The sequence below is a fragment of the Mobula birostris genome, chromosome X (genome assembly GCF_030028105.1).
Source record: "Mobula birostris isolate sMobBir1 chromosome X, sMobBir1.hap1, whole genome shotgun sequence".
In the NCBI taxonomy this organism is placed as follows: Eukaryota; Metazoa; Chordata; class Chondrichthyes; order Myliobatiformes; family Myliobatidae; genus Mobula; species Mobula birostris.
The window spans coordinates 72,640,290-72,662,602 of record NC_092402.1 but is presented as its reverse complement, the minus strand read 5'-3'; the positions used below and the strand labels follow the sequence as shown (position 1 = coordinate 72,662,602).

At 42.0% G+C, this 22,313-nt stretch overlaps 1 protein-coding gene across 1 annotated transcript in view; it reads right to left on the bottom strand.

Annotated features, from left to right (window-relative positions):
* LOC140191807 (glycylpeptide N-tetradecanoyltransferase 1-like) overlaps positions 1-22,313 on the bottom strand; it is a 95,908-nt gene that overhangs the window by 20,539 nt on the left and 53,056 nt on the right. Inside the window, exons 5-10 of the mRNA XM_072249588.1 lie at positions 19,265-19,278; positions 18,851-18,995; positions 10,120-10,238; positions 6,992-7,083; positions 3,512-3,628; positions 359-529 (exon numbers count right to left, since the gene is read on the bottom strand). Of these exons, the coding sequence (XP_072105689.1) occupies positions 359-529; positions 3,512-3,628; positions 6,992-7,083; positions 10,120-10,238; positions 18,851-18,995; positions 19,265-19,278 (658 nt within the window). The remainder of the gene's footprint in view (positions 1-358; positions 530-3,511; positions 3,629-6,991; positions 7,084-10,119; positions 10,239-18,850; positions 18,996-19,264; positions 19,279-22,313) is intronic.

Here is a 22,313-nt window from a genome sequence, read left to right as displayed (position 1 = left end):
AAAAATAATACACTAATTTTGCTTAAAATGTTGAAAAAAATGTTTCATCTTTAACTTTATGACTTTTGGAGATCAGTTCATCTTCTACTCACTTAACTATTCACAGTAACAGAAACTTTGACCGGGGTGCCCAAACTTTTGCATACCACTGTATAAGGAAGATGAAAGTACATTTCATCCTGAGTTCATTAAGCAAATGAGTAGAACTTGCCATAGGAATACTTGCTGAGTTACTGTAGAATGAGCTCTTCTGTCCTCTGCTATGCCTATCCTGGGTAAATTATTTCTACTTTGGTGCAGGCTTATTCTAAGGGTTGTACGTTGTGATAAGGAGAACCTGCTAAAACTTGGACCATACCTGCAAGTGCCTACGGGTTTAGGCAACACCACACCTGCAGTGTACACAGCCTGATAGCTGCCTTCAAGGTTGACTCTCCTAGTGATCTCCCGGATCAAAACTGGAGCCACCCGTTTAGCTCGTAGCTTTTTATGCACACACAGGAAGTTAATTTCCACCATCTTCTTTTGGCTGGAGGTAAAAAGAAGACATGTTTACAGATACACGAAAAAGTAAACTCTAGAAAACCCAGATTTATAAGCTGCATCAAAAAAGAAAAACAAGCAGCAACTGTGGAGGCAGAAATTTCAAGTATACAGAGTCCCATGTACTCCAAACACCTTTACCAGTGTCTCACGCATGGTCTCCTGCCATATAATCTTTAAGGAAGTTTCGGCAGGAGGCAAGATTGTTAATATAGGGTGTCACTGTGAAAGAAGGACTTTCTGGAAAATAAAACACTGAAATGGTCCATGACTTTGTGATCATAACAAGATAGAGAGGAGGCAAACGCTGAAGTGTGAAACTACAAGGGCGCCACATCAAATATAATAAAGCGTGCCTCACCAAATAAAGATGTGTGGAAGAAAAACAAGTAAGGGGGCATGTTGAGAACAGTTGAGAAAATAATGAATATCATGAAAAAGTGTGAGTATGATGGGGAACGTGACAGAGTGAAGATGGGACCAGGAAGGGGAATCTTGGTTACCAAGTCAGAAAGTAATCACAAAATATTACAGTGTTTAAGGCATCCGTTAGTCTTGCGAGACCATGGATCTGCGCCTGGAAAGTCTTCACTCTCCAGGGCGCAGGCTTGGGCAAGGTTGTATGGAAGACCAGCAGTTGCCCATGCTGCAAGTCTCCCCTCTCCACGCCACTGATGTTGTCCAAGGGAAGGGCATTAGGACCCATACAGCTTGGCACCAGTGTTGTCGCAGAGCAATATGTGATTAAGTGCCTTGCTCAAGGACACAACACGTTGCCTCAGCTGGGGCTCGAACTCACGACATTCTGGTAGCTAGTCCAATGCCTTAACCCACTTGGGCACGTGTAATACAGTGTGGATGAGGTGGATATATACAGCACCAGAGAGAGTAAGAAAGTGGGGTTTGAAGCAACGTTCAGAATGATACAGCATGCTCATGCTGAGCACTGACAAACTCAGGGAGTTGCTAAGAAAGGGGAGGGAAAGCAGGAAATTTTAGGCCAATGCCAAAACAATAATAGGGTCTTATGATATTTCAAACAAAAGCAATTTTATATTATTCAGAATTTTATATTAGCTCAGATTTCAGACACCACTGTGACAGCTGAGGTGAGCAGAGGGACCTAGTTCCCTTAAGAGAGTGGTAATAGCAAATTGGTAAAGGACTTAGCTAATATGTGTTGATTGGAAAATGGGAATAGAACTGAGGGGGTAAGATAGGTACTGTGGACATAGTGAAAGAAGGCATGAGATGAGATGGGAGCAAAACAAAAATGAAATAACATCTTGGGCACATCCACAAGTTCCTTTGTTGTATTACCATCAGCCAAGTCCTTTCTTTTCCAATTTGCTACTACCACTCTCTTAAACAAGCTAGGACCCCTGCTCACCCCATCCCTTTCAAACTAATTGAACCTGCTGTTGCCTCTCAACTCCCCAAGCAGCTTTCTGCTATGGTAGATTGGAGCAAGTTGATAGATTCCTGCACCCTGAGCTGGACTGAAATGGTATTAATTAAAGTCACCAAAGTAACAGAGTCCATGGTAAATCTTTCTCTTTTCATTCTTCTCAATTTGGATAAGTCAATGACAATGAACCACGCCTTTTCCATCTAGTGGCTTTCCATCAGGTGAACACAGCGCTTCATCAGTTGGCCTCACTTGTTGCTACACTAACCTATCCAGTTCAGGTTAGAAGACAGAACAGTACAGCACAGGAACAGACCCATCAGCCCAGGATATTGTACTGCATTAAAATAGTAATTAAAGGCCTAACCAAACTAGTGCCTTCTGCTTAACAAGTCCACACTCCCCCATTCTCTGCACACGCATGTGCCTATCTAAGCCTCTTAAAAGTCTCTACTGTATTTGCCTCTATTACAACCACTGTGTATAAAACCTGCCCTCCACATCTCCTTTGAACTTACCCCCCCCCCACCTTAAATGCATGCCTTCTAGTGCTAGACATTTCAACCCTAGGAAGGTGATACCAGCCACGTACTAGCTATCTATTCTATCTCCTCTCATGATTTCTACCAGATCTCCCTTCAGCCTCCGCCACCCCAGAGAAAACAACCCAAGTTTGCCCAACCACTCCTCAAACCAAATATTTCCTAACCCAGGAACATCTTGGTAAAACTCTCTGCACCCTCTCCAAAGCCTCCACATCCTTTCTATAATGTGGTGATCAGGCCTGTATGCAATACTCAGATGTGGCCTCATCAGTTTTCTAAAGTTTAAGCACGACTTCTTGATTCTTGAACTCACTGCCTTGACTAATAAAGGCAAGTGTGCCATATACCTTCTTTACTACCCTATCAATGTGCAGCCAATTTCAGGAAGCTATGGACTTGGACCCCACAATCTCCTTGTATGTCAATGCTATTAAGGGTTCTGCCAGTAGCTGTGTATGCATGATCCCCCAAAGTGCAACACCTTACACTTGGCCAGGTTAAACTCTTATCTGTCATTTCCCCACTCATATCTACAAATGATCTATATGTCACCATCTCTTTTGGAAATTTTTGTTGTGGATTCACAATGTGTGATCTGTGAACTTACTAACAAATCTTTTTCTCCTTTCCTCACCTAGTTATGTGATGTGAAGTGCTTCACCAGCGTTGGTCCTTGGTCCATTTCCATTTTCCTCAACTACTTTTTTTCTGTTGAGCAGCATTATTTGAAGAAATTTTGTTTGCTTTCATATACTCACTAATGACTCTTGCTTTGATACCCTTCAGCTACCTTACTGTTGTTAGCCTGCATAACTGCAGTTTCTTCCTGCTAATGATTAAGCCATTGTTGTTGACCTCAATCACAAACGCTACTCCTTTACTACCTATCTCAAGCAAAAATAATTGTTCTTAAAGTTCTATGAGTACTTGGAAAGTCAGAGGACAAAACTGATGCATCAGCCAATTATTGACTATAGACTTGTTAGTACCAAAAATAAGAAGCAAGCTTACGTACTGGTCGTAAATCTGAATATTAGCTGGAATGGCACTGATGAAGCCCACTAATTTTTTGTTGGAGACAACACGTACTCCACAGTGCCACTGGAGCAACCAACCAGGAGGACGCAGAGCCCTAAAGAGAACACCAAACAATGTTATTCCAATTCATCACTAAAGAACATCTGGCATCTGAAGAATACATGCAGGATTTAATCTGCAGCCATAGTATACATGTAGACAGGTGTCAACAGGTCATGCTAAAATAGTCACCAACATATCCCAAATTTTAATTCACCTCTGTGCTGCCCATTACTGGATCAACTTGTGGACAGACAGATAGTGACTAAGGATTCTCAAACATCTAGAGCACTGTGCACAATTTAAGTTCCCTTACCTAAAACAGGGGATAGTGGCATTAGAGGCTGCCCAGAAAAGATTAACCAGGCTAGTTCCTGGGATGAGAGGACTGTCCTACCAAGAGGGCAAACATATTGGGGTCTATATATTTAACAAGTATAGATAACCCTGGGTGTTGAGGGACATTGATGTTTGGATAAAGTGAAAAATAGAAAACATATGGCAGACATAAATGCCTTAAGAGGAGAGATCTGTCAAGATTATCAAAAGTGTAGGGAGACACTTAATTAGGAAAGCTACGAAAGGTCACAAATATCACTGGGAGAAGGATTAAAGCCAATGGTGATTTACAAGTATATTGAGGGCAAAAGAATAACAAGGGAAAGAGCAAGCACGTCAGGGTTAATCAATAAATGGAGTCAGAAAATATAGATGAGGTTCTAAATGAATATTTTTCCATCAGTAGTCACAAAAGAAACAGACTTCTCTCTCCTAGTAGTGGGAGAGTTCAGTGAAGAGGAAGATGAAATTCCAGTGCAAGCTCTATAAATAAAGATGAGGTATTTAATGCCCGAGTGGTCTTAAAAATGGGTTAATTTCCAGTGCCAGATGAGATTTGTCCCAGGCTACTAGGAGAGGCAGGGGAGGAGATTGCAGGGGCTCTGGTTGAGATTTTTACATCTTCGCTGGCCACAAGTAAGGTACCAGAAGACTGGAGGACAGCAAATATGGTCCCCCATTTTACCCCAAGCAGGGCAGCAGGGAAAAGTCCAACAACTACAGCCAGAAATCATTAGCAGGAAAATAATAGGGGGAAAAAAACTGAGGGGCAGGATTACAATCATTTGGAAAGGACTAATTAGAGAAAGCTAGCATGATTTTGTCAAGGGCAGATCCTGTCTGACTAAACTAACCAAATTATTTTGAAGCGATAGAAAAATGTATTGCTGATGGAATGCAGTAGATGGACTTCACAGAGGCCATTGACAAAGTGCCACAAGGGAGACTGGTCCAAAAGATAAGGTCCAAGGCAAGTTGGCAAATTAGATCCAAAATTTGTTGGTGATAGAAGACAATGGCAGAGGGCTGTTTTAGTGATTGGATGCTTGTGACTATTGATGACACTCAAGGATCAGTGTTGGGATCCTTGCTGTAAAAAAAGTGGATGAGTTGTATGTGGATACAAGAGGCATGGTCAGCAAGATTGTACATGACACAAAGATTAGGTGAAATTACTGACAGTGTGAAAGGTAGTGTTAGGCTATAGATTAATGACTGATCTGTCAGTGTGGACATGAAGGGCCAAATAGCTTGTTCCTGTGCTATATGACAACGTATTCCTTGGAGTTTAGAAGAATGAGTGTCCTTATGGAGACGTGCAAGATCCTGAAGGGACATGACTGGGTAGGTGTCATGATGTTTTCACTCTGGAGAGTCTTTAATGAGGGAATATTATTACAAAGTAAAGGAAAGTCATTTTAAAATCGAGATGTGTGGGAACTTATTTTCACAGAATGTAATGAATCTCTGGGATTCTCTACCCCAAGGTGGTCAAGGCAGGATCACTATTAGTATAAAAAGTGGAAGTGGATCAAATTTTGAAAAATTGAAAAATTGGAAAATTGAGTATCATAGAGAACTGGCTTAACTCCACCACGGACAGTCCCAAGCCTGACTGCCAAAGGAGGAGTGTTGGGCATGGGGCTAGCAACCACATCCTATAAAAACCCAGCACTACAGAGTAAACACCAACAGGAGCTCCAAAGACATCATCCCTGGGAGAGGAATGATCTTCACTTAGAAGACATATTGATGGGCCACAGCTGGACTTGAAGACTGGCCCAAGACAGGACTCTGGCGAGTTGCTCTCGGGGGTTACTGCCGTAGCAGGGTTGACGGGGTGAAGAAGAACACCGAAGGCTCAAGAGGCGAGGTGGCCTATTCCTAGCTCCTATTTCCTTGTGATCTTGTGATACTTTTCTGAGTTCTTTTGTGGGAGGTTACCAGGCAGACAGGGGAATAGAGAGACAGAGATGTGGAAGTGTTTAGAAGTGTCATATTTGTACTGACTTCTTGGAAACTCTGGATTACAAATGCTCAAAGTGGAGAAAGAACATTCAAGGTATTGAGGACATCAGTGCATGCTCTTTGAACATAGAGAAGTCCAATATAAGTGGAAGGGGTGAGCTAGCTTGCAAACTATCTACCTGCACCTCTACACCACCAACCTTAACTTCAGTCAGCCACCTCCTTCCTATTTTTGGAAAGGTCAGCAGTTCCTACATTGGCATTGGCTTCTTAATCCAGGTGGAGAAGGAATGAGGAGATGACAATAGTGTTATGTCCCTTGCACACAATTATTTACATTTGATTTTAACACTATGATATTAACTAGGCATATAATGTCTTTTTAAAAAAAGCAGGCAACATATCATGCATTCCAAATTAAAGATGTTTAAAAATGTTTTTTTATTTGTTTAGGACAAACGGATATGAAAAACAGAAATGGTACAGTACATCAGCTAACTTTTGTTAGAATGCTCTATCTGTGCCAACTTACCCAAATTACAAGTAACTACTTTAGTTTTCTTATAATCTTTCTTTTATTAGGTTATGAGTTTCTAAATTTTCTTTAAACAAAGTTTGGGCAGGGTACAGAAGTCCTTAACTTTTTCACTTACAAAGGGCAAGAGAACAAAAGATTTAAACAAAAATAATGTGATTGTAAACGCAATCTATGCAATCCATGTTATTAGCTCATCTCCTCACATAATAGCTTGGTATGTATGCTATTAGTAATCACAGAGTGTATAAATCTCCTTCCTCTCACTTTGGTTCACAGCTTAGTCATTGTCACAACGTGTAACATCCCACCTCCTCAAAGTACAGCTCTATCATTTACACTGTATACCACCTCACAGCTCACACTGTATCGGAGTCAAGAGCACCACTTTATATAGACAGCTCTGCTCTGCACCTAATTAGAGTTATCTAAATTGACACTGGGAACAATGATGCTACTCAACTTAACTATGCTACCCAGATTAGTTATAGCATTGATTAGAGCTAAAACGGAGATACCTTCTCATAGCTGAAAGCACAGTTATAAATTTAACTTATAACCGGTTATTTTACTTACCACAATAAGAATTCAGGCGAGTAATCAAACCTAAACATATTGTCATCATCCTCCACATAGTTCTCATTCAGCAAGGTGTACAACTCTTTCAGCTGAAGATTCAAACACACAGATAACTAGATTCACCTCACTGTTGTAACAAAAGAGTTCACATACACCAAGGCAGAGACCAAATCCCAGACTGGAATCAAATTCAGCAGATTTATACAAGTGGTACCTCTTCAAATTCATATAGGGTCATAAGGACAAGTCGTTAAAACAGGTCGTTTGGTCCACCAATTCCACACCAACATCTACCTTGCTTATTTGTAAATTCTCTGCACAATCCCATCAACTGCCCTAGATTCTACCACCCATCTACACATTAAGGGCAATATACAGTGGGCAATTAATGTACCAGCTCTCATGTCATTCGGATGTGGAAGGAAACGGAAAAAACCCAGAGGAAACCACAAAAATCACAGGAGCATGTGCAAACTACATACAGACAGCAGTGGAGATCAGGATTCAACCCAGCTGGAGCTGAGAGGCAATGTCTCTACTAGATGTGCCACTCATTTATAGTAGCAAGAAAAAGTTTGTGAACCCTTTGCATTACCTGGTTTTCTGCATTAACTACTCATAAAATGTGGTCTGATCTTCGTCTAAGTCACAATAATAGACAAACACAATCTGCCTAAACTAATAACCCACAAACAATTGTAATTTTCACGTCTTTATTGAACGCATTGTTTAATCATCCACAGTCCAGGCTGGAAAAATTATGTGAATCCTTGTATTAAAAACTAGTGTAGAACCTCCTTTAGCAACAATAACCTCTACCAAATATTTCCTGTAGCTGCTGTTCAGACCTGTGCAACAGCGAAGAGGAATTTTAGACTATTCTTTCATACAAAACTGCTACACTTCATTAATATCTCTGGATACCTTGCATGGACAGCCCTCTTCAGGTAAGGTCTGAACTCTGACTTGGATATTCCAAAACACAGATTTTCTTCTTTCTAGACCATTATGTTATTGATTTAAGCAACACACATCAAAGTTGCTGGTGAACGCAGCAGGCCAGGCAGCATCTGTAGGAAGAGGTGCAGTCGACGTTTCAGGCCGAGACCCTTCGTCAGGACTAACTGAAAGAAGAGATAGTAAGAGATTTGAAAGCACCACCATTCAAGGCCCGAGACAGTCCTTCCAGGTGAGGTGACACTTTGCCTGGGGTGATATACTGTGTCCGGTGCTCCCGGTGCGGCCTTCTATATATTGATGAGACCCGACGCATGCTGGGAGACCGTTTCACTGAACACCTACGCTCTGTCCGCCAGAGAAAGCAGGATCTCCCAGTGGCCACACATTTTGATTCCACATCCCATTCTGATATGTCTATCCACGGCCTCCTCTACTGTAAAGATGAAGCCACACTCAGGTTGGAGGAACAACACCTTATATTCTGTCTGGGTAGCCTCCAACCTGATGGCATGAATATTGACTTCTCTAACTTCTGTTAATGCCCCTCCTCCCCTTCACACCCCATCCCTTATTTATTTATTTAATATATATTTTTATACATTTTTTATTTTTTCCCCCTTTTTTCTCCCTCTGTCCCTCTCACTATAACTCCTTGCCTGCTCTCCACCCTCCGGGCTCCACTCCCCCCATCTCTTTCTCCGCAGGCTTCCCGTCCCATGATCCTCTCCCTTCTCCTGCTCTTAGATCCACCCCTCTCCCTCCTGTCTTCTCCTATCATTTCGGATCTCCCTCCCCCCCTCTCAAATCTCTTACTAGCTCTTCCTTCAGTTAGTCCTGACGAAGGGTCTCGGCCTGAAACGGCGACTGTACCTCTTCCTATAGATGCTGCCTGGCCTGCTGTGTTCACCAGCATTTTTTGGTGCGTGTTGCTTGAATTTCCAGCATCTGCAGATTTCCTCGTGTTTGTGTTGTTGACTTACTTGTGTTTCGGATCATTTGTTTCATTGCATCATCTAACTTCTACTAAGCTTCAGGTGACGGATCATTACCCTGACACTGTCCTGTAAAATGTCTTGATACAATTTTGAATTAACTGTTCCCTCAACGACTGCAAGCTGTCCAGGCCCTGAGGCAGCAAATCAGTCCCAAACCATGATACTCCTTCCACCGTGCTTCACAGTTGGGATAAGGTTTTCATGCTGGTATGCAATGCCCTTTTTCCTCCAAACATAGTGGTGTGTATTTCTGCCAAAAAGTTCAACTTTTGTCTCATCAGTCCACAGAACATTGTCCCAGAGGCGTTGTAGAACATCCAGGTGGTCTTTTACAAACTTGAGACGTGCAGCAATGTTTTTTTTTTGGAGAGCAGTGGTTTCCTCCGTGGTGTCCTTCCATGAACACCATTCTTGTTCAGTATTTTTCTTATAGTGACCATGAACAGAGACTCTATAAGTCTTTTGCTGTTACCCTTGGGTTTTTTCCATCTCCTTCAGCATTCATTGATTGAAACACCTGACTCCAAATAACTTTTGTAGAAGGCATTACCCCAGAGGTTCACATATTTTTTCGAACCTCAACTGCGATTGTTTAAATGGTGTACTCAGTATTGACGAGAAATACAATTGTGTGTGTGTTATTAGTTTGGGCAGATTGTGTTTGTCTATTATTGTGACTTAGGTGAAGATCAGACCACATTTTATGAGTAATTAATGAAAAAAAAACAGGTAATTACAAGTGTTCACAAACTTTCTTGCAACTGCACAGGACATTGCACATAATCATTCCAAGGGGGATTAGGATATCATTTGTGAGTAGCAAAACAAAATATGTTCCTAATTCTGAATTATATTTATATTAAGCATGGCCATTGAACATCTTTGCACCAAGCAAAATTGTATACCAAACCAAATTCACTGTAAATCCACCCTTCTCAAAGGCTACTCAAGCAGTTCAATTCAAGTAAATGGAATTTATAATAAGCATCTAAATTGTTTGGGTATTTTTTGGATTTCAGAAGTGAAAGACTGAGGATTTTCCAACATGCTCATTTAAAACATCACACACTATGACACTGAATTATACATTTAAGGGCATCAAACAACAGCAATATACAAAAAAATGTAATTACAAACTCTGCAATACACATCAAGAAGTAACTGACTCACCACTTCAGCATTCCCAAGATCCAGGGCATCCCACAGAAACCCTTGTGGTAGACTGTAGGGCTCTTGTCGAATATTAGCCTTGTCTGGCTCAATAGGGCCATGCACAGTCACTACTTCACCTGCAACAAGATGGGAGTTTAAACCAATGAATTTTTTTTTTAGTTGCAGTGCAATTGCTAAACTATCTAGCTCTGAGACAGTACAAGCACATAAGTAATACGTTAGAAAAGGACTGGCACTGAGAAGCAGTCGCCTGCACAAGTTACAGTATGACCACAAAAGATACCAGCTCCAATGCCAAAATTCAGAGAGACGTTGAGGGGTTCTAGGCCTGATTTGAAACAGAAATATCACTATAATACAGTGCAGTTAAGTAGGAAGAAATCATAATTACTTGAATAGGATCATAATTCTACTTGCTGATTGAGTAGAGGCAGCAACCTGCGGCAGTTTTGAGCTTTGAGCAACTGCAAATCGGAGATTGGAAACCTGAGAAGACATCATTCACTCAGGTTCGCTGATCGAGTAGAAAAAGACACCGACTTGTGGCAGTTTGGAGCTTTGAGCAGCGGCAAATTGGAGACCAGAACCCTGAGAAAATGTAACTCACCCAGGTTCACCGATTGAGTATAAAAGGTAGCGACACGGCAGTTTGGTGCTTTGAGCAGCGGCAAATTGGAGATCAGAAGCCTTATATGTAGCTCACTCAGGTTCGCTGATTGAGTAGAAAGGGCAGCGACTTGTGGCAGTTTGGTGCTTTGAGCAGCAGCCAGTCAGCGTTCAGGATTGATTGGCAAAAACAAATTAAATTGAAGTAAGACTGGGTAAGCAGAATGGGCATCATTAGAGCGGAGATGTTTAGGCTTTAATTGTTTGAGGCTTCAGTGAGAGAAGGAAAAAAAGCTGAAGGTAGAATTCCTTCCCCCCCACCTCCACAGTTTATTGTTATTCCTTCTTTATATTTGCAGTAGAGATGCCAGGCAGGATAGTGGACTGCTACTCTTGCGAGATGTGGGAAGGCAGGAAGACCTCCAGTGTCCCTGACGACTTCACCTGCAAGAAGTACATCCAGTCGTACCTTCTAACACTCCACGTGAAGGAGCTGGAGGTGAAACTGGACTCAGCATCATTTGGGAGGTTGAGAGAGTGATAGAGAGAGGTAGACAGAAGAGAGGTAGTGACTCCCAGGGTGCAGGACACTGGACACTGGGTAATAGTCAAGAAGGAGAAGGGGTTTAAAAAGGCAGTGCAGAGTACCCTTGTGGCCGCCCCCTCGACAACAGGTAAACCATTTTGGATACTGTTGTGGGGGGATGACCTAGCAAACAAAAGTCAGAGAGCTCAGGTCTTCATCACTAAGCCTGGCTCTGTGACTCAGAAAAGAAGTGGTTTGGGGGAAGAGGAGAGCCGAGCTGTGGCGACAGGGGATTCATTTGTTAGGGGAGCAGAAAGGAGGCTCTGTGGACAAGAACGAGATTTCCACATGGTATGCTGCCTCCCAGGTGCCAGGGTTTGGGACATCTCAGATCACGTCCTCAGCATTCTTAGGTGGGAGGAGGAACAGCCAGAAGTCATGGTCCATTTAGGTAACAACAACACGGGTAGGACGAGTGATGAGGTTCTCCTTAGGGAGTTAGGTGCCAAGTTAAAGGGCAGGAGTTCCAGGGTTGTGATCTCAGGATTGCTATCCGTGCCAGGTGCTAGTGAGGCCAGAACTAGGAAGATTATACAGTTTAACATGTGGCCAAGGAGCTGATGTAGGAGGGAGGGCATTAGATTTTTGGACCATTGGGCTCTCTTCCAGGAAAGGTGAGACCTGTACAGAAGAACCTGAACTGGAGGGGACTAATATCCTAGCAGGAATGTTTGTTAATGCTGCACGGTGGGGTTTAAAATAGAGTTGGAAGGGGATGGGAACCAGTGTCAGAACAGTTAGTGGAGAGGTTATGGAGGCAGATGTTGGTAAGACCTCAGACAAAGTCAGGAATCAAAAGGTTGAGCATGTTGAGACTAGAGTCCTCGGCTACGTAAACTTCAATGCAAGAAATATTACAGGAAAGGCGGATGACCTTACGGCACGGATCAACACCTGGAATTATTACATTGTAGCCATTAGTAAGACTTGGTTGTAGGAGGGACAGGACTGGCAGCCCAATATTCTGGGGTTCCATTGTTTTAGATGCAATAGAACAGGAGGGATTAAAGGAGGAGGTGGAGCATTACTAGTCAAGACAGATCGGAGAACTTGTTTAGTGAGGCATTATGGGTGGAACTGAGAAATAAGAAAGGTATGACCACATTAATGGGGCTATATTACAGACCACCCAACATTCTGAGGGATTTAGAGGACCAAGTTTGTAGAGAGATCACAAACTATTGCAAGAAACATAAATTTGTTGAAGTAGGTGATTTTAACTTTCCACATATTGACAGGGAATCTCATACTGTAAAAGGACTAGAAGGGACAGAGTATGTCCAATGTGTTCAGGAAACTTTCCTTCATCAGTACATAGAGGTCCCAATGAGAGAGTGCGCGATACTGGCTCTTCTATTAGGGAATGAGGTAGGGCAGATGACAGAAGCTTATGTAGGGGAACACTTTGCAAATAGTGATGAAAATGCCATTAGTTTCAAATGTGCAAAAAGATAAGTCTGATCTGCGAGTTGAGATTCTAAATTGGAGAGGAGCCAATTTTGGTGGTATCAGAAAGAATCTGACAAGTGTGAACTGGGACAGGTGTACTTGGTAGGTGGGATGCCTTCAAAAGCTTGTATATAGCTGTCAGAATAAAAGGTACAGATAACAGGTGTAGGGAAACTTGTTTTTCAAGATATTGAGGCCCTGGTTAAGGGAAAAAAAAAGGAGGGGCATAGCAGGTATAAGCAGGTAGGAACAGATGAGGTACTTATGGAGTATAAGAAATGCAAGAGAACACTTGAGAAAGAAACCAGGAAGGCTAAAAGGCAGCATGAGGTTGCCCTAGCAGACAAGGTGAAGGAGAATTCCAAGGGTTTCTACAGATATATTAAGAGCAAAAGGGTTTCAAGGGACAAAATTGGTCCTCTGGAAGATCCGAATGGCAATCCAAGTATGGAGACAAAAGATATGACGGAGATCTTAAAATTAAATTTTTGCATCTGAATTTAATCAGGAGATTGGCACAGAGTTTATAGAAGTGAGGTAATGCAGCATCAACTTCATGGACCTTAAACAGATTAGAGGAAGAGGTGTTGGTTGTCCTGAGGCAAATTAGGGTAGCTAAATCCCCAGGGACCCTGCAGAAGGAAAGTGCAGAAATTGCCGGGGCCCTAGCAGAAATACTTATATCATCCTTAGTGACCGGTGAGATAGAGAATTGGAGGATAGCCAATGCTGTTCCGCTGTTTAAGAAAGGCTCTGAACAAAAACCAGGAAATTATAGGCCGGCAAGTCTGACAGCTGTGAGAAAGTTATTGGAAGATATTCTAAGGGACTGGATATACAACTATTTGGATAGACATGGCCTGATTAAGGATAGTCAGCATGGCTTCGTGCGTGGTAGGTCATGTCTAATCAATCTTCTAGAATTTTTCAAGGAAATTACCAGGAAAATGGATGAAGGCAAGGCAGTGGATGTTGTCTACATGGACTTTAACAAGACATTTGACAAGGTCCCTCATGGGAGGCTGGCCAACAAGGTTCAGTTGCTCAGCATTCAAGATGAGGTAGTAAATTGGATTAGATATTGGCTTTGTGGGTGAAACGAGAGAGTGGTAGTACTGGTCGACTTTCACTAATCCGACTACCTGCATCCGGTTCCTTCGATAATCCGCACTGATTTCAGATTTTCCACGCAACTGTAATTTCAAATTTTCCAGGCCATCGTGCCAATCTGCTGCGCATTACTTTGGTTGCATTAGATCTGTTCATGTGTTGGCGCACTCTTGTAAGCACAGACAGGCGATTCCTGCTTGTTTTCCTGCATTTATTAATATCATTTGCATGAGGCACGGCTGCCTGGCACCTGCTCGTCTCACCCGCCAGCAGCGGGGGAGCTGGTGCGCACTGGGCCGGTCTGCCTTCTCGCCCGCCTGCCGGCAGTCGCGCACTGCCCTCCGGCGTCACCTGGACGACGCTCCATTTTCTTCTGCCTATGACCTCAGATCAGACGTGGTGACCTGCTGAATTTAAGTATATTACTAAGCGGAGGAAAAGAAACTAATGAGGATTCCCTTAATAACTGCGAGTGCAATGTAGCCTTTGGGGTAACTGCAAGTCTGTGTCCTTGCTATTGCTTAGCTCACACCTGAGTGCTGGTAGTGGGTGCGCTTTATTTTTTGCCGGTGGGGAGGGGTGGAACTTAAGGGTTCTAACATTTAATTGTTGTTCATTCTTTGGGACACTCCTCTGTTTTTTGTGGATGGTTGTGAAGAAAAAGCATTTCAGGATGTATATTGTATACATTTCTCTGACATTAAATGAACCTTTGAATCCTTAGATATTTTAAAGGTATGATGAGGCGGTTAGCTATTGCTTAATGTGATCCTTCTGTAATTCGACATTTTCACTAATCTGACACTCCTCGGGTCCCAATGGTACCGGATTATAGAAGGTTGACCTGTAGATAGATGGTTCCCTCTCAGAGTGGAGGCCTGTGACTAGTGGAGTGCCAGAGGGATCAGTGTTGGGTCTGTTGTTGTTTGTTAACTATATCAACAGTCTGGATGACAATGTGGTTAACTGGATTAGCAAATTTGCAGATGACACCAAGATTGGGAGTGTAGTGGACAGTGAGGATGGCTACCATGGCTTGCAGTGGGATCTGGACCAGCTGGAAAAATAGGCTGAAAAATGGCAGTGGAACTTAATGCAGACAAATGCAAGGGGTTGCACTTTGATCGGACCAACCAGTGTAGGTTGAGGAGTGAGGCAAAACAAAGGGATATGGGAATATAGGTCCATAATTCAACGAATGCATCACTGGTAGATAGAGTTGTAAAGAAAGCTTTTAGCACATTAGCCTTCATGAATCAAAATATTGAGTACAAGAGATAGGATGTTATGTTGAAGTTGCATAAGACATTAGTGAGGCCTAATTTGGAGTATTATGTGCCATTTTGGTCACCTACATACAGAAAAGATGTAAATAAGTTTGAAAGAATGCAGAGAAAATTTAGAAGGATGTTGCTGGTTCTGAAGGACCTGAGTTATTAGGAAAGATTAAATAGGTTAGGACTTGAACATAGAATACTGAAAGGAGATTAGGTGAAAGTATACAAAACTATGAGGGGTATAGATAAGAGTAAATGCGACCAGGCCTTTTCCACTGAGGTTGGGTGGGACTACAACCAGAGGTCATGGCTTAAGAGTGAAAGGTGAAAAGTTTAAGGGGAACATGAGGGGAAACGTCTTCATTCAGAGGGCACGAAAGCATGGAATGAGCTGCCAGCATACGTGGTGCATGTGAGCTTGATTTCAATGTTTAAGAGAAATTTAGATAGGCACATGGATGGTAGAGGTACGGAGAACTATGCTCCCAGTGCAGGTCGACGGGAGTAGCATTTGAAATTGTTTCAGTGCAGATTAGATGAGCAGAAGGGCCTGTTTCTTTGCTGTACTTCTCCACAACTATGATATGAAAGTGCAGTTCAATTTGAAGAAAGTGTTTACCAACACAGTAGCTCAGTGATCCAAGACATGGTGGTTCATTAGATATGAGGAACTTTGGAGTCAGTCTAACTATCCCAACAGGACTGTCACCGGAAGGAAACAAATGCCTAATTAACAAAAATACTCATGAGGAGAAGGTCAATAAACAGATCTACAGCCATACGTATGGTTTAAGCATGGGAACATTCAAGAGAAATTCTGGTTCAACATTTATATAACAAACTGTATGATGCTGAACACAACAGTGGATGATGATGGGAAACTATGTCAGGGTAAAGAGATTTTGCTTTTTTTTTGGATATACACCTCAAGAATCACAGTGGAACACTGCAGACAGACTATCAACAGCCTCAGATGTGGCTCAACACATGCTTAGATTAAGATTATAACATGCTCAGGATAGAGTTACCTGACTACAACTTGTGGGAACTCAAGGGAAAGTGACTGAAAAAATACTTCAGCAGTACACAATTGCAGGGCTAGAGTTTAATGAAGATAAGATGACAATAAATAAGAGGCCTGTGAAAACAATGCAGGGTTTAAACTTGAAACTCTGCCAGACACAGTCACTGAGTTTAGGTGAATTGTGGACAAATCTTGGGGCAAGTGAGGATATAGCTAGTAGTGTTTTGGATTTTATAGAGAGGTGTCTACATTGTATTGATGACGCTCTCCCTTTCACATCACTGGCCTCCAAACTTTGAGCAACTAGAAACAGAGTAATCAGTATAGTAGAGAAATAGGCTCTTCAGCCCATCGAGTCCACACTGATCACCTAGTACAATTTTTTAAACTCAACTCACACTGGTTCTGTTTTATTCTCCCAATAATCCCAAGGTTCACACACATACCTCAGGTAATTTACCGTGGCCAATTCACTTACCAATGCAAATCCACCCTGAAGAAACCCAGTAGTAGTAGTCAGGGACAGAATATGCAAACTCCAACAGACAGCACTGGAGTTCAGCATTGAACCTGGGTCACTAGAGCTATGAGGCAGCAGCTTTATGAGCTGCGCTACTGTGCCCACCAAAATACACAGCTCCGAGTTGTTGCCAGACATCCTTATTTTAAGAATGCTGTTGTGCTGAGTGCCATCTAATCCAGTTTTTGACATCCACATCAATCTTTATCTGTTTCCAATGCTGGCTCTAGTCATGTGGTAGGCTGTTGATAATGTGCAGGGTTCCAGTGTGCTGGTGTTAAGGGGAAACACAGATTGGACAAATTCTTATAAAAACGACTTTTATCAATACCAAAATATTTCAACGTTTCACCACCCTCCATCTCTACAAATTACACTGGACAACAAAGATTTTGCTTCCTGAATACTTTTGGGTGTATCTTATGGATTTTGGGCTGCTGATCATGAAAATCACCATGAAATTTCCCTATCATGCACTTTTTTTTTCGCAATCGCCTATATTTGTTATTTTACTTTATAATTCAAGTCAATTAAAATGCTGCCCACAATGTAAACTGAAAAGTTTTCTATCTTCTCTAGGCATGCGTGGGTAGACTTTGTTTGGGCGGATGCTGCATGGCAGGATAGGTTTTCAAAAAGGCCATAAAAGCATCATGCACATATCATTCCATGCATTGTGTTTACATGAATGTTGGTTTGCGATTATGTTGATGCGCATGCTCTACGCGCATAGCATACTATGTGTACTCTTTATAATAAAGTAACTGTATTTTCAAGAGTACTTGTGACAGCAAAATGTCTGGCAAATGTTGCAACAGCCGCGATACTTTGATATATTAATGCTGAGTATACGCTTAAATCTCAAAGATGGAGCACGACTCCTCTTATTAAGAAAAGTCTATGAGCTGTACTTTGGGTATAAAATTAGCAACTAAGACAAAGCCTGGGTTCCTCACATTTATTGCGTTGCGCGTTGCGTCTGGTGTCGATGGTAGAGCTTGGCTCAGAGGTACTTGGAAGTCAATGCTATGCACTGTCCCAGTGATATGGCAAGAGCAGAAGGGTCATGTGACAGACTGCTACTTCTGTCTGACCAGTGTGTCTGCTTTCTCTGCTAAAAACAAGAAATCCATTGAATACCCCAATCTCCCTTCAGCCATGAGACCTGTGCCGCATGACGATAGTCTTCCGGTACTAAAGCCACCAGAGACATGGAGTCTACGGGAGGCAGACGAAGATGCCACGATGCACAAGCCAGGAATGGAAAACGACAGAGATTTTGTCAAGTGGGCCTCACCTGATAACTCAATCTTAGTTAAGTGACCTAGTGAGAGACTTGGGGTTGTCAAAGGCAAAAGCAGAAAAGCAGAATGACTGCTGTCACGAGGCACAAAAATTTCCATGAAGGATTTCGATATTTGAGACAGATGTTTGCCAGAAGAACTGATGCCAAGATTAAAGAAGTCATTTTTGTTGGTCTACAAATCAAGCAGGTCACCAATGACAAGCAATTCGAAGAACTTCTAGTGGGACTGGAGAAAATCGCATGGAAGGCATTCAAGGATGTTGAATTTTATTTGGCAACTACAGAACACCAAATTACATGCAGCTGGCTGACAACATGCTTCAAGCATACAAAACCATGAAGTGAAACATGTCACTAAAGATTCATTTTCAGCATTCCCATTTAGGCTTCTTCCCTGCAAACCTTGGCACTGTCAGTGACGAGCATGGTGAAAGGATTCACCAGGACATTGTGGTCATGGAGAACCGGTATCAGGGCAACTGGAATCCATCAATGCTGGCTGATTATCGTTGGACACTTAAGCAAGAAGCCTCAGACACAGAGTACAAATGAAAATCATCAACAAAGCATTTTAGCTTAGTTGAACTATTACAAAGTATCAGCACTGTTATGCAATTAAATGCATTATATTCAATAAAAGTTAATTTCTTGTTTCTCCAGATTCCTATGCAATACAAGTAGTCTGAAATTATATTTGTGTTCAGCTTCAAGCGGTCTACCATAACCACAAAAAAATTCAGAGGAAGCAACACTTTCAAAAAAAATTTGCTGTCCAGTGTTATTTTATGGATTTGCTGACCTTATCCATTACAACCTGGACAATGCCCACTATAAAATCTTTCGACATTACCAAGCTTTGGCACTGGCTGGGTATCCCAGAACTGGTAACTGCGTTTGGTTGCCTCCTCCATACTCTTTGCTGGACCTTGACCAACAGAAAACAGTTCAATGGCCTTCTGGATCTCTTGGAGCTTCTCGGCTGGCAACGAGTTAGCCTGAAAGACATTTAGTGAAAAACTGACTCTCTCTCTCTCAAATATTTTAGTAAAATACAAAAAATGTAGCTCAGGAAGAGTGCTCCTAGACTGCACAACCAGTCAGCCTTTTTGTGAATTCAACAGTAGGCAATAGAATTGAAACATACAGTATATTGAATGAACAATTACAGATGATGGGCTCTGTTTAGAGAGCTACAATTCAAATGCCCATTTTCAAATATTAGGTGTTTGCCAAGAACACATCTCAGTAAAGTTTCTGCTGAAACTTTACTGCTATCATCTATATGCAAATCTTCCAGATCTTTTCCTTAGTTCACTGTTTAAATAAAAGAAAATCATTTTAAATAGATAATTGATTAAACCTACTGCAAATACCTAGCTCATTACAACACTGAATACTATTTTTAATTTCTGATTTCCAACATCTGAAATTTCTTTGAATCACAAGCTGAATGATGCACTATAATGCTGCCATAGCCAAGACTCCTACAAACATTAGAACAAAGCAACGTAGACCTAAAATATCTAACTAGGGTGGTGTGGGTGGGAAAAGAAGATAACAAATATGTATTAACTACTAAACCCAGCGTGTGGCTGACAGTTCTCTGCTCATGTTATGGCATGTTCTGCAACAAGCTGATCAAGTCAATGTTGTCAGTAGGCTTATTATTAATTAGCCCTGTATTAATGGACTGGGTTACAATGCATCAATAAAACATGAGATTGTACTTCATTTATTTATCTTACTGGTGTCAACTGCACTGGCTAGGCAATGATGAACACACACTACCGATAGCTGTTGTAAAGGTGGGCAGTGGGCTGCTCACGAGCACATGCTAACTTTGATCTCTTGGTTGTAATGGTCACAAGTTTTAAGGTGCTGTCTAATTAACATATGTGATGCATTTTGGAGATGATGCACACTGCAGCTATGATACATGGTGCTGCGTGGCATGCCAATCAAGCAGGTTGACTTGTCTTGGATAACGTCCAGTTCCTTGAAGGTTGACAAAAAGTGAGGTGATGCTTGCACCTGGCTTGGGGCCATAAGATACAGGTGGAGATATCAGGAATTGAGCCAGTCACTTAAAAGAATCCAGACACCATCCTACTCTGGCATCCACAGTACTTATGTAACTGGCCCAATTGAAGCTTTGGTCAATGGTGATCCCTAGAATGTTGTCTGTCTCTAGTTCAAGCAACACAATATTATTTGCTACATATCAGCTGGTGTCTGAATGTTGCCTGCATTTTGGTGTCAACAGGCCTTCAACGCTTCATGTTCTGGTGATTTGTGAACAGGATTGAGCCAGCTGCAGCAAAAATTGTCATTACTGATCTTGTGATGAAGCAAAATTCACTGATGAAACAGTAGCTGGGCCTGGAACTCTGGTGAACCCCTCTAATGTCCTGGTGTTCACAGACTTTAAAAATAGCAATCACCATGCTTCGAATGAGGTATGACTCACACCACTGGGATGCCCTCTACCAGTTTTACACAGGCTGTTTGTAGTCAAGAGCTACCGAAGATTTTCATTCTCACTTCATTTCTGAAAAGTAGCTCTTTAGTACATGCTTGGACTATAGCTGTAATGATGTCTGAAGCAGGTGGTCCCATTAAAACCCAGATGGACATCAGTGAGAATGGCACCCCCATCACTTTTGTCACTCCTAATTCGGCAGTAATTAGTTGGAATGAAATGGGTTTACTTTTCTGTAGACATTATAAAGCTAGGCAAATTTTTACACCGTCAGGGAGATGCTAGTGTTAAAACTACAGTATATTTGTTAGTTCTGCAATACAGCCTTCAATACTACAGCTAGTATACCATCAGAACCCATAATCTGTGTTGCCTTTTAGGTTTTCAGCAATTCTTGATATCACTTCAGGTGGCAACAAGTTGAAGACTGGCTTGGCACAATAGAGATCTGAAGAAGAGGCAAAGATGCATAATTAAGGATTTGAAAAACAAAACATAGCAGATGCTGGGAATTTGAAATACATATTAAAAAAAGGAAGTGCTACAAACACTCAGCAGATCAGATTACATTGGTGGAAAGAGAGACAGTTCATGTTTCAGAAGATCCTTCAGAAATAGGAAAGAGGGAATAATGTAGGAATCCGAGATGGAAGCAGCAAATAGGATGACACTGGATGACCTAATGTCCCAGTTAAAATTAGATTAAGCCTCTTTTCTGTGTAATGTGCTGCTAATGACAAGGCTCTGGTATGTGCCCAGCAGGTCAGAATATGCAAAAAAAAACAGATAATCTGAATCAGTATGATGGCAGCAAACATGGCTACCTTTCATACAAGCAGAAAGAAAGCGCGAGTGAGGTGGAGAATTCTATATTGAGGCCTGAAGGCTTCAATGTGTCCAGATTGAAAACGAGTTGTTAATCCTCAAGCAGGCATGTTTCAGAGCCCAAATATCCTCATGAAACATGTCTGCCCACCTATTTTCATGTCAGTGATGTACATGACATGAAAATCTACCTTAAACTCTGCTCCCTCCTCCAGGTCACTTCATATAAATCATAAATAATTAAGGGCCAAGAACTGATGCTTAGAGCACTCCACTAGTGACTGTCTATTAACTACAAAGAGGGCTGTTTATTCAAACTTGATTTTCTATGCAATAACCAATCTTCAATCCAGACTCACATACTCCACCCAACCTCATGGGTTACAGGGAAACGAGGGAGAGAAAGGAACTGCTTTGAGAGCCAGCATGGATTTCGAAAGGTCAAAAGGCATTGCTATGAGAAAACACTCTTGCCTTATTCTTTGGTATTCACATGCTGCACCCCATCATCATTGAAGATGAGGATGCACTTGATATCTCTTCCTTTTGTCAGTTTAGTTCTCCATCAGAATTTACAACTAAATATTAGAGAACTGCAGGGTTTTTGAGCAGGGTGTTGATTGTTTAGCGCATATGTCCAAGTGCTGAAGTGCCAGTTCGGTAAAACTGCATTTTGCGGTATGCCTGGCGCTGCTCACGAGTGAACACTTCTGTATATACAGGGGAGTATATTGACTCATTGCATCACAGCCTGGTATGGAAACGCCAATGCTCTTGAATGGAAAATCCTACAAAAAGTAGTGGACGTGGCTCAGTCCATCACAGGTAAAGACCTCCTCACCACTGAGCACATCTACACAGTGCTGTTGCAGGAAAGCAGCATCCATCATCAAGGAACACCACCACCCAGGTCATGTTCTCTTCTCACTACCACCATCAGGAGGGAGGTAAAGGAGGTACAGGAGCCTCAGGACGCACACCACCAGGTTCAGGAACAGTTATTACCCCT